Here is a 13,468-nt window from a genome sequence, read left to right as displayed (position 1 = left end):
CATTGCATTGTAAATTTGGTAATTTTATGTTTTAATTTTCAATCATCTCAAAGCTTTTTCTAATTTTTTGTGATATAGTCTTTGGTCTATTGGTTATTCAAGAATGTGTTGTTTGATATGTACATATTTGTAGATTTTCTTTTTTCCTTCTACAACAGATTTCTACTTTATTCCATGGTGATCAGCAATAATATTTTGTATGATACTTTGTTTTAAAATTTCTTACAACTTGTTTTGTGACCTATTATGTAGTCTATCCTAGGGAATGTTCCATGTGTACTTTCAAAAAATGTATATTCTGCTCTTGTTGGGTTAAGTGTTCTGTATATGTCTGTTAAGTTCAGTTGGTCTATGATTTTGTTTGTCTTCTATTTCCTTAACAGTCTTCTATTTCCTTATCAGTCTTCTATTTCCTTATCAGACTTATTGTCTCATTGTTCTAGCAAATATGTATAGTGGTGTGTTAAAGTCTTCTTCTATTACTGTAAAACTGTTCATATCTCCCTTCTATTATGGCAATGCTTTCTTCATATATTTTGGACTTTTGGTGATTAGTGTAGATAGGTTTTAATTGTTATAACTTCTTTCTGTTTTTACCCTTCATCAATAAGTGATGTCATTCTTTGTCTCTTGTAACAGTTTTTGACTTAAGGTTTATTCTGTGTGATATTAATTTAGCCATACCACTCCATTTTTGTAATTAATTACATAGAATATGTTTTGAATCCTCTCATTTTCTACCATTTGTGTCTTCATATATAAACTGTGTTTTTCATAGAAAGCACACATAGATGGATCATGTTTTTTAATCCATTCTGCTAATCTGTGCCATTTGATTGGAAAGTTTAATCTATTTACATTTAAACTAATTACTGGCAAGGAAGGACATACTCCTCCCACTTTGATATTTGCTTTCTCTATGTCTTATTGGTGTTTTGTCTATCATTCTCTCCATTATTGGCTCACTTTGTTTAGTTGATTTTTTTGTAGTGACACATTTAGATGTATTTCTCATTTCCTTTTATGTATATTTTATTGATATTTGCTTTGTGAAAACCATGGTGTTTACATATAACATCATAAAGTTAAAACAATCTATTTTGAATGATTCACTTTTAAAGATTCTATTACTTCACTCCTCCATACCATCCCTTTATGTTGTTGATGTCAGAAATTACATCTTTATAACTGTGTACCCATTCATATATATTTATACTTTTTATGAAATTGTATTTTATATCCTATAAAAATAAAAGGTGGAGGTAGAAACCAAAATTATAATAACTAGCTTTTCTATTTTCCCATGTATTTACCTTAAAATAACTCTTTATCTCTTTATATGGCTTTAAGTTGCTTTATAGTTTCCTTTCATTTCAACTCAAAAAGCTCCCTTTAGCAATTCTTGCAGAACAGATCTAGTGGTAATGAACTTCTTCAGCTTTTGTTTATTTCAGAATATCTTCCTTTCTCCCCATATTTGAAAGATAATTTTTCCCAATATAGAATATTGGTTGACAATATTTTTCTTTCACCACTTTAAATGTATCATCCCTTCTATGGTGTGAAAGTGTTTACTCCAAAAACTCATGTGCTGAAAACAATCCCCAATGCAAAAGTATTAGGAAGTGGGGCCTAATGGAAGTGGTTAGGTCATGAGGGCTCCATCCTTATGAATGAATTTGTGTCACTATAAAAAGGGCTTGTGGGAGTGGGTTCACTCTCTTTTGCTCTTCTACCATGTGAGGAACAATGTTCCTCTCCTCTGGAAGATGTAGCATTCAAAACACTGTCATGGAAACAGAGACTGGACCTTTACTCAATACCAGGACTGACAAGCCTTACTCTTCAACTTCCCAGCCTCTAGAACTGTGAGAAATAAATTTCTGTTCTATATAAATTATCCAGTATGAGATATTCTTTTATAGAAGTACAAACAACCTAAGACAGAAATTGATACCATAAAATTGTGTTGCTCTAACAAATACCTGAAAATGTGGAAGCAGCTTTGAAACTGAGTAATGGACAGAGAAAAGAAGACTTTGGAGAAGCAAGTTAGGAAAAGCCTAGATTGTCATGAGTGGAGCATTAAGCCTGATTCTGGCAAGGGGTCAAAGGAAAAGGAAAGCTGTAAAGAGAACCTAAGTCTTAGAGATTGTCTAAGTAGGTCTTGAACAGAATGTTGGTAGAAATATGGACAGAAAAGGCCATCAGATGAGGTCTCACATGGAAGTCAAGAATATCTTATTAGAAATTGAAGAAAAGAATAACCTTGTCATAAAGTGGCAAAGAACTTGGATGAAGAGAATGAGATGGTATTTTCAAAGTGCTGAAAGAGAAAAACTATAAGCCAATGATTTTATATCCTGCCACAATAAGCTTCATAAAAGAAGGAGAAATAGCCTTTTCCAAATAGGCAAACACTGAGGAAATTCATCACCACTAGACCAGCCCTTCAGGAAATGCTAAAAGATATCTTAAATGTGGAGCTTAAAGGTCAATATTCACCATCAAGAAAACACATGAAAATATAGAACTCACAGGTGTTATAAAACAATCACACAAAGGAGGAAGAGAAGAGAATCAAACGGCAACATAACAGAATTTCATTAAACCACAAAGACAAAACACAGAAAAAAAGAAACCAAAATTTACAAACAGCTAGAAAACAACTAATGATATGACAAGAATAAAAGCTCACATATCAATATTTGCCTTCAACATAAATGAGTTAAATGCTCCACTTAAAAGATATATATTGGCAGAATGGAGTTTTGAAAATGATCCAACTATATGCTGCTTACAAGAAACTCACCTTACCCAAGACACAAATAGCCTGAAAGTACAGAAGTGGAAAAAACAATTCCACACAAACAGAAAACAAAAGGGAGCAAGATTAGCTATATTTGTAACAAATAAAACATTAAATCAAAAATACTAAAAAAGACAAAGAGGATCATTATGTAGTGATAAATAATTCAAGTCGGCAACGCCAAATATATATACACCCAACATCAGAACACCCAAGTTCATAAAACGAATATTACTAGACCTAAAAAAAGAGGGAGACAGCAATACAATAATAGTGAGAGACTTTAATACACTTACAGCACTAGACAGATCATTGAGACAAAAATCAACAAAGAAATATTGGTCTTTAAATTGGACTTTACATCAAATGGACTTAACATTTGCAGAACACTCCACCCAACAACTACAGAATATATATTCTTTTCATCAGCACGCTGAACATTTTCTGAGATAGAACACATGTTAGCCCACAAAACAAGTCTTACCCAATTTTAAAAAATCAAAATCATATCAAGTATCTTCTCAGACCACAGTGGAATAAAGGTAGAAATAAATTTGAAGAGGAACTATGGAAACTATGCAAATACATGGAAATTAAACAACATGCTCCTGAATGATCACCAGGTCAATGAAAAAATTAAGGGAGAAATTGAAGCAAAATTTTGAAACATATGTTTGTGAAGCAATATAATAATATCTATGAAATACAGTAAGAGCAGTGCTAAGAGGGAAGTTTAGCATTAAATGCCACATCAAAAAACTCCAAAGGTTACAAATTAACAATATAATGTTGCATCTAACGGAAAAAGAAAAGCAACAATAAAGAAACCAACATTAGCATAAGAAAAGAAATAAAAATTAGCTGGACAACTAAAACTATGTAGAAAAAATTAGCTGGGCATGGTGGCGCATGCCTGTAGTCCCAGCTACTTGGGAGGCTGAGGCAGGAGGATCCCTTGACCCCAGGAGTTGGAGGTTGCTGTGAGCTAGGCTGACGCCACGGCACTCTAGCCAGGGCAACAGAGACAGACTCTGTCTCAAAAAAAAAAATCCTGCTGTGTGTCCTTGTTCTAATCTCCAAAGGGGCCTAGAAGCAATGATCCCCAGTAGTAATGAGATCTTGGTTTCCAAATATCATTCCCCATCCAAAATAATTGAGATTATTTGGAGAAATGACTAATCCAGGTCTGCGCCACCATGCCCAGCTAATTTTTTCTACATAGTTTTAGTTGTCCAGCTAATTTCTTTCTATTTTTCAGTAGAAATGAGGTCTTGCTCTTGCTTAGGCTGGTCTCGAACTCCTGAGCTCAAACGACCCACCCGCCTCGGCTTTCCAGAGTGCTAGGATTACAGGTGTGAGCCACCACGCCCGGCTGAGTATTTTCTTTTTATAATGTGGAAACTAAAAATAAATTCTCATTATTTCCAGTGATTCTTTCAAAAAATTAATTGTTGAAGGATATGTGTCATTTGTTTAGAGACTTTCCAAACAAATTTAGCCAAGACTTCTCATTGTGAGTGCTCAGTGAAGTCACTGTTCCTTTAGCTTATGTTGCTTAATGTTTTTACAAAGCATTTCTTGAATTCTTTGAGCATTTTAAAGATGGGTTTTTTTATGTGTGTTTATTTGATGGCTGTAGACCTTTTATTAATATTTTTTTCTAAGAGCTCCAACAGAGTTGGTTCAGATAGTTTCCAGGTTTTTTCCCCCCCAGTGTTTCTGTGGGGGAAAGTAAACTTGCAGCTTCCTAGTTTGATGTTTTGATGATGTCATTCTCATTGAAAACTTCAAAAAATCTTCATGAGTTTAAAAAATAATAATATACTAATTCATTAAAACCCAAATGAGAAACACAGACAAAAATAATTAAGTTCAAGAAGATTTTTGAAAGAGTAAAGATACACAAACACACAGACGCACACACACACAAAATTACTCAAACATAACTAATTTATGGGTTTCCTCTGTGCCCACAAACAGTCTCCTTCACACCACTTTAATGCTGGATTAATCTATACAACATTTTGCCTGGGGGGCTTTCATGGATGTATTTCTTTAGTACCTGAATGCTAATAGCAGCCTACTTATCTTTCTAACATTACTTTCCTCATGTCATTCCCATTCTTACAGATTTCAGTCAACATTTTCCAGTATATCAAATAATATATGGATAATGAGCTATTACTCCTTCCCCAAATGGCCCAACCCTTTTTATATGTTCCTATTTCTAATAATTCTTAATACATATCTAATGTATAAATTAGTACATTTTATAGTTCTTACCATTACAATTACTTTTATTTCTTTTTCTAATCTTTTCTAAATTATTTTCTTCTTAAAAATTACATTTTTTCATCATGACAAATTTATTTCAAGCTGAGATCAACTCATACTTACAACTTTTTATATATTTCTGCCTGTACTGATTTTTAAAAATCTTTCAGTGTTACATACAACAGATTTAAACATTAATATGTTCTTACTTCTTTTCTAAGTGTTACTGTGTGCATGACTGACTCTTCACAAACAGAAGGTTCATAAGGGAAAAAACAAATGAGGTAAATTGCTCTTGGTAACTTCCTTATACCAAGTTGAGGCCATTTACATGCAAACTTACGTTAAAATTATTTTTGAAAAGGTAAGGAAGATGGTTTCTGAGATAAATTAGTGATGTGCTAATTTTAGACTGAGTCAAAAAGAAGCTGAAGTTAGACTTTTATAGAAAATTAACTCTTTTGAGGTATAGGGGTGAAGGGAAACTTGCCCTTTCCCCTGAAAGTTCGCTGAAAGATCAATTCATAATTAAGGCAGATTAATAAGAGAAAGGTTTATTTACCATGCACATAGGGAGAATCACAGGGTGATTACCCAATATCCAAATGGGACCCAGATATTTTTATACTCGCATTTTTGGAGGGGAGGGAAATGAGTAGGACAGGCAATTCTGTCTAGGTGTGACAAATGGTGCTAGAGAGGACAAATGAATAGGGGAGACAGAGCGACTTGTAAATGATTCTCTTTGCAAATTAAATTAACCTGAGGGACAGATATTATATTTAAATGATTTGGGCTAGGTCTGGTTGCATTCTTGATCATTTTTTCCTGCAATATACTGAGATAACAGGGAAAAGAAGGGAAGTCAATTGCCTCTTTGATCTTTTGATCAGGTCAGTTCAGTTTATGCATACAGAGGGAAAGTCCTTTCTAATGCTTTTTGATCTCCAAGGGCCTGTAATTCAAAATACTCTTTATACCAAGGAGTCATATTTTGAAGTGAAATTTCCTGAGGTCCTTCAGAGATATACTTACTATATTATAAAATACACAGATTTTAAGGGTGCAGTTTGATGAGTTTTGATTTGAAACCACCACTGCAGTCAAGATATTTGATTGATACTTTATATCACTCCAGAATCTTCCCTCTATGCCCCATTCCCCTACTCACACTTCAGAAAACTACTGATTACTTTTCTCTTCCCACAGATTAATTTGGAATATTCTAGAACATCATAAAAATTAAATCATACATAAACTACTCCATTTGATCTGGTTTGTCTCAGGTTCTGTGAAATTCATCCATGTTCTTGCATGTATTAGAATTCTGTTTGTGTTATTACAGAAAACTATTCCATCGAATGAATATACCAGTTTGTTTATTCATTCACCTAGTGATAACTAGTTCTTGGCTTCCGGATTGTGGAATAAACTAATGAATAATGCTGCTATGAACATTCATAGACAGGACTATGTGGGTAAGTTCCCAGGAGTGGAGTTGCTGTATTATAGGGTAGGTATAAGTTAAACTTTTTAATGTTAACAGGAGAAAAACCCCAGACTCTGTGAAATAATTTAAAGAGGTTTATTTTGAGCTGAATATGAGCAACTGCAGCCTGGAAAACATGATCTCAAGAGATCTTGAAAAACTGCACCCAAAGCAGCCAGGTTACAGTTTGGTTTTACACATTCATGAAGACAGAAATTACAGATAAAACCATAAATCAATACATGGAAAGTGTACATTGGTTTGGCCTGAGAAGGGGGACATCTTGAAGCACGAGCTTACAAACCATGGGTGGGTTTTAGGTATTCTTTATTTGGCAATTGGTTAAAAGAGTGAAGCTTTGTTTAAAGACTTGAATACAGGAAAAAGGAATCCTTGAGTTAAGATAGGGGTCTTCTAGAATGCTTGAGTTAAAATAAGGGGTTCTTTTATCTGTCATGTGATACTATACCAGAATCAGGTTAGAAAGTAAGCCACATTATACTAGCTAATAAAACCTCATTTAATGAAATTGTACAGTCTATAGGCATGACTCACCAGGTCTCTTAGACAGGAATTTAAGCAAGAGAAAAAAAAGGTCAGAGTTCACTCATCAATAAGATACTATCATTGCACACTCTAGTTTTTCTACTCATGACATTTGTTTACTCTTAACATTCCATCAATCACACCCAACTCCATTCAATTTCTATAAAGTGCAATTCTACCCTCAGAATTCCTTTAAGGAGGAGCTTCCACTCTATTTACCATTGTGTATAATTCCCTCTTTTAATTACATGTTGAATCCTTTTCTCATTTAGGGATGAGAAATAAGTCATTAATGGTCCTAAAATTGCACCAAAACCCCTGTATTCTTTTCCCACTTACGATTTTCCTTAGAAGACAAGGGAGTTTTCAGCTTAGGTATACACTGTTCTTCTGAATTCCCCCCTTTTTTTTCTCTTCCCTAGGTGTACTGCCCTAGGGTCTCCAGCTCACTGAGCACAGCCTCCCATGATGAGCACACCATTGTTATGTAATAACCTAACCATGGCCCTTCACATATCAGGAAGTGCCAAGCCAGTAGCCTTACTCTGCTTTCCTCACGGGTGCTCTGATGAGAAAGTTGATGTTTTAGGGATAGTCTTGCGTACCTCCCACTTGACTGCATTTTTTCTGGGCAAAGGCGCACTTTCTCATGGGGCCTGCCTGGGTCCAGGTCTCCCTGACAGGTACTCTCTGGTTACTGGCACTCTCGGCATTTCTAACACCTGTCTGCCGCTCCTATGATCCACCAGTATGGCGCTTCACTTCCTCTGAAATTGTGATCCCCAGGAAAGTGCCCCAGAGGAGGAGTGGAGTTGAGATGCCAGACCAGCTCTCCTACAGCATACGCTTCCAGGGCCGAAGGCATGTGATCCACATGAAGCTCAAGAAGGCCTTGCTGCCCAGACATTTTCCTGTTATTACTGATAACGACCAAGGGGCCATGCAGGAGGACTATCCCTTTGTCCCCCGAGACTGTTACTACTACAGCTACCTGGAAGGAGTTCCTGGGTCCGTGGCCACACTGGACACTTGCTATGGAGGTCTGCGTGGCATGATACAGGTGGATGACTCGACTTATGAAATCAAACCCCTCGAGGCTTCTTCCAAATTTGAACATCTGCTATCTTTGCTTGTGTCAGAAGAAAGACCAGGAGAGGCTGACATGTGTAACATTGACGAGGAACAGACAGATCAAACACTTGAAAAGGTAAAACTTGCTGAAATTCCTAGAGCAGGCCCCGTTTATTTGTGGAGGCTTCATAAGAAAAACCTGAAACTTCACTACACGATTTCTAACTCACTAGTTGTGCAGCTGCAAAGCAACATGTCACGCATAATAGAGAGTGCAGTGGTTATAAACAGCATACTGCATACCATTTTCAAACAGGTTTATTTAAATGTCTTCATACGTATGTTGTGCATATGGGATGGAATGGATGCAATGAATCTTTATGGCTGGAATAGTGTCTCAAGTGCTGTATCTGAATTTGGTTTGTGGAAATATTGGGGATGGTATAATAACTTTCCACATGATACTTCAGTTCTTTTAACAGGACATGAAATTTCAGGATCCCACTATTATACCAACTTTAATGGAGTATGCAATCCCAACTGGGGAGTAGTATATGTGTTTGCAGCAAGGGTTCACCTATTTTTTGCTGCAACTATTACAGCACATACAATATGTCATAACATGGGCGTATCACATGATAAAAATTATTGTGTTTGTTTTCGAAGAAGCAACTGTCTCATGAAAACTCCACCTGGTCTTCGAGATATAATGAGTAATTGTTCTTTTGATGAAATGCATAACAGACTTCATGAATGGGATCCTTGTTTGAGTCCGACAAACAATCCATATAAAAATTTTCCTTACGTAGCTCCTCGTTGTGGAGACAAGATCAAAAATCAGCAGGAAGAATGTGATTGTGGCTCTATTAAAGACTGTATTGATGATAAGTGTTGTGAGACCAATTGTGCCCTCAGACTTGGCAGTGACTGTAATACAGGAGGTTGCTGCCACAACTGTAAATATGCTCATCCTGGAGTGGTTTGCAGGGACATACTTGGTATTTGTGATCTACCGGAATACTGTGGTGGGAAAAATGAGACGTGCCCAGATGATGTCTACATTCAGGATGGAACTCCATGTTCAGCAGTAGCTGTTTGTGTGAGAGGAAACTGCAGTGACCGTGATTTGCAGTGTCAAGCCCTTTTTGGTTACCAAGTAGAAGATGGTAAACCAATATGCTATCAACAATTGAATAGAATGGGTGACCGATTTGGAAACTGTGGGGTTAAGATAATACGAGGGGGAAGTCAACCTGTTCCGTGTGAAGAAGATGACATTTTTTGCGGAATGCTGCACTGTAAGGGTGTCAAAAGTATTCCGGGTGGAGGTGAGCACACTACATTTCGTAAAATATTAATACAAGAAGTTTCAGAAGAAGAATGCTTTGGATATGATGCACACCACGGAACAGAATTGCCAGAATTCGGGCTTGTAGTGGATGGTGCAACATGTGGCCCAGGAAAATACTGTTTACAACAGAATTGTACTTTTTATCAGGACATGAATTTTGACTGTGATGTGAGGAAATGCAATTTCAAAGGAGTGTGCAACAACAACAAAAATTGTCACTGTGTTCGTGGTTGGAGACCACCAGTTTGTGAAGTGAAAGGAGCAGGTGGTAGTATAGATAGTGGCCCTCCACCTGATATGGAAAGTGGCCTTCAAGCCAGAATAGTAGTGAATATAAACCTGGCGCTACTTTTTATATTAATTCGTTTCGGTCTTTTTCTGCTTGTGCTTATCTTTGGTGGCCTTACACAAGAAAAACGATCTCTAGAAGAGAGAACAGTGGAAGTTACTAAAGAACCTGAAGATACTAAGCAAGCGTAAATATTAATGAAAGCCCATGCAGAGGAGAAAATCACATTGGCACTTACTGTGAGAAATGATCGATAATCACTCTGACAACAACATAATCTTTTGGCAATTCTGAGGTTGTCATCTGGAAATAAAATCACTTCACAATTCAAAAAGGATCTATGTGTCTAAATTCACTTAACATTTCATGTCTGCTCATATTCTTAATACTCCTATAGATGATGGCATAAGCCCTTAGACACTAACAAGAGGACCTGTCCTTATTTACAATTTGGGGTCTAATATTTTCTAGATACCCCTGTAGCAAGGCTTGCGTGCACTTTGTATGCACTTGTTTTAATACTCTTAAGGTCTTTTTCTGATTGGTTATGTACCAGATTTCTGTTATTTGTCCATATCATTGTTAGTGTTAAACAAATAAGCATAAAAAGTAATTTTGGCAGAGATGCAATAGGAAGATTAAAAATCTTTTGTGTCATAGGTGCCTTGAATTTCAACAATGATTAGGCCACCTGCTGACTATGTGATCATAGGAACAGTCTTACTATTTCAGAGTTTCAAGGCACACATTCTACTGTCAGAGATGAAATATACTTTTCCAACATTTTTGTGACAATTAAAAGAAAGCACCTGGCCGGGCGCGGTGGCTCACGCCTGTAATCCTAGCACTCTGGGAGGCCGAGGCGGGCGGATTATTTGAACTCAGGAGTTCGAAACCAGCCTGAGCAAGAGCGAGACCCTGTCTCTACTAAAAATAGAAAGAAATTAATCAGACAACTAAAAATATATAGAAAAAATTAGCCGGTCATGGTGGCGCATGCCTGTAGTCCCAGCTACTTGGGAGGCTGAGGCAGGAGGATTTCTTGAGCCCAGGAGTTTGAGGTTGCTGTGAGCTAGGATGATGCCACGGCACTCTAGCCCGGGCAACACAGTGAGACTCTGTCTCAAAAAAAAAAAAGGAAAGCACCTAAGAAAGACCTAGGACAATTTAGGCACTTAATATGTGCTATCTGCTATCATTCTCATTATTCTCATTATTATTCTTGTGTTGTCCTATACCTGGGGTATTCCACATGTAATGTCTTTGGCATTTTATCTTTATTGTTAAATCATGACATAAGGAATCATTCTTCACTGATATATCACTTCTTAATGCCTCTGGTTGTCGAAGATATAGGATCTCATATTTAAAATCTCAGGAATTGCCTAAGTACAGCCTGTCTTTAAATTAGAGGATGAAGCTGAAAGCTTGATATTTATACAGACATAAAATTTTAACTAAAGGGAATCAGAAAGAATCACTTCAGAAACAGTGCACTAGAACAGGATCTGATACACAGTAATGATTACATTCCTTCTGTTTAAACAACTCAGGTCTGAGATCAAATCTCTTTATGCAAATAGCAAATCTCTCCCTGAAAATGTCAAATCTGAATGTAGGTAGTCACCAAAGGAGAGAGGAAGGATGTAGAACTAGAGAATCAATATGGTTGCCACCTACAACTTTGTAGTTTGTCCATCTTTTATATGGCTCTGTTGGCCGCCATGTTTTGTCCAGCTGGCTTAACTGGAAAAGTAACCTGGATCCAGTGATGGGTTTGGTCCCCTGTTACCATGTGCTTGTCAAGCATCAGTAGCTGCATTTGCACCTGGCACCACTGTCTACTAACAACAAGGTTGGATGACCATTTACTAAACCAGATTATATATCTGTGACCCAAAGGCAATTATTGAAAGTACAGTGTGTCATCCAACAAGGAGAGTCATTTTGTTACTGTTTGAGCAGACCGTTTGTCAAAGCATTATAACTGTGGGCCTTGTGGCCTTTTTCTCTCTCTCTCTCTCTTTTTTCCTCCTTTCCAATATCTGCTCATATCCTTTCTGGTCTGTTTTGTATTTGTGAAGCACTTTTGTTTTCCTCAAGCTGTTTCATCTGTGGTTCCATAAGTTTCAATGTGTGTGGTTTTCACTATGTTTATGCTGCTATCTTGAAAATAGTGAACTGTGTGTTTTAACTAGAGAAGAGGTCTAGTGTGACAGACTATTTGATATTTCTGAGGAGCATTTGATAATTCAGGTTATAGGCCATAAACAAAAAAGGTGTTCATGTCAATGTTAAGGCCTAATATGAGTGTTCATTAAAAGTGGCTCCTAGTTGGTGCCAGAGATTTGAGACAGATTCATCACACCCTTGTCACCTTGATGGCATTAACTCAGTCGACACAAGGGCAGAAAACTTCAGAGTCACCTTTAAAACATTTTCCTCCTGTTTTTAGAACTTTTGTGTGTCAAAGGGAGGTGGTATTCCAGGTCAAATGGTTAGTGCTAGCTGGAGAGTGGAGGAGGAGCAAGGGGGCTGAAAAGAAGATAGGGATCCAGATAGAAGAAAGATGAGAAAAGGGTGGGGTTATGAGAGACTGGAAGGAGAAGGTCTTTGGGAAGGGAAGAACACTGACGCTGTTGAAAAGAGGCCTCAGAAAGTCTAGAGTCTGTTCAAAGGTTTCTTTTCTCGATTTCTTCATACCAACAGAAGTAAGCTATCCCTGGTGTGTCAGGTATTTCATTATCCTTCATTTCTAAGATGCCACATGCGGTGAGTTAGCTACACTCCCAGCAAAAAATTGGGTCCCTTATCCCAAAGGATAAGGAAATAATAGAAAATAGAAAATAATAGAATATAGAAATAAAAGAATATGCAGAGATGAAGATAGAGTTTTACAGATATAGATTTATAAAGCAGGGCTCGGGAGACCCCGCAGTATTTCCGTGAACTGTGAGGCCACAAGTGAAGTTTCACACCGGTGTTTATAGGTACAGTGATCAGTTGCCAGGGGTAACAGGTTTATATAATAACAGGTATATGCTTTCAGGTTAAAAGTCTTGAAAAAGCCTTCTATAGATCCCTTAATTAACTCTATCTATGTGAACAAATGGTTACAAAATCTTTCAAAGACAAACTTCCAAGTTCTAAGATAAAGCTATCACTTAACAGAAGGGTTGAACAGAGATATAGTGGCTCCATATTTCTTTACCTAGTTATTGTGGATGGAGACAGGTAGTCAAGAGTCAAGCAGGAACTGTCCCTTGGGCTAATTGCTTTTAGCCACAGGTGTCTGTCTCTTGAGCAGGCACTCTTTGATCAGCTCTCGTCCTGTGGCTCCATGCAAACCTGCTTTGTTGTTCAAAGCAGATGAAAACCACAGGTTTGAGACTGCAGCATCACCTTGGAAAGCAGCTGTCACTGACCTTTGGGATGCCCTCCTGAGGTGAGGCAGCTTTTGATATGCAAACTAACACATTCACATATTCCTTCAGTGCAAAGCCCTGCAAAACTCCTGACATTATTTGTCTCTCTATATTATAGAGGGCATCTCAATAAAGCGATATTTCTATGGAGCTACAGCCACAAAAATGCAGAAGTTTGACATGTCCCAAGTTACCAAAATGCCACTGCTGTTCA

The 13,468-nt window shown here is 37.1% G+C and overlaps 1 protein-coding gene across 1 annotated transcript; it reads left to right on the top strand.

The window, feature by feature from the left end:
- Positions 1 to 7,767: 7,767 nt before the first annotated feature.
- On the top strand, positions 7,768 to 10,020 carry LOC105819744 (disintegrin and metalloproteinase domain-containing protein 20-like). The gene has a single exon (XM_012656047.1). The coding sequence runs from the start codon at positions 7,768 to 7,770 to the stop codon at positions 10,018 to 10,020; it is 2,253 nt and encodes a 750-aa protein (XP_012511501.1).
- The last annotated feature ends 3,448 nt before the right edge of the window (positions 10,021 to 13,468 follow it).

Source organism: Propithecus coquereli, unplaced genomic scaffold (assembly GCF_000956105.1).
Source record: "Propithecus coquereli isolate 6110/MARCELLA unplaced genomic scaffold, Pcoq_1.0 Scaffold5, whole genome shotgun sequence".
Classification (NCBI taxonomy): domain Eukaryota; kingdom Metazoa; phylum Chordata; class Mammalia; order Primates; family Indriidae; genus Propithecus; species Propithecus coquereli.
Note: the sequence above shows the minus strand (reverse complement) of the source record. Positions and strands in the feature narration are given on the sequence as shown.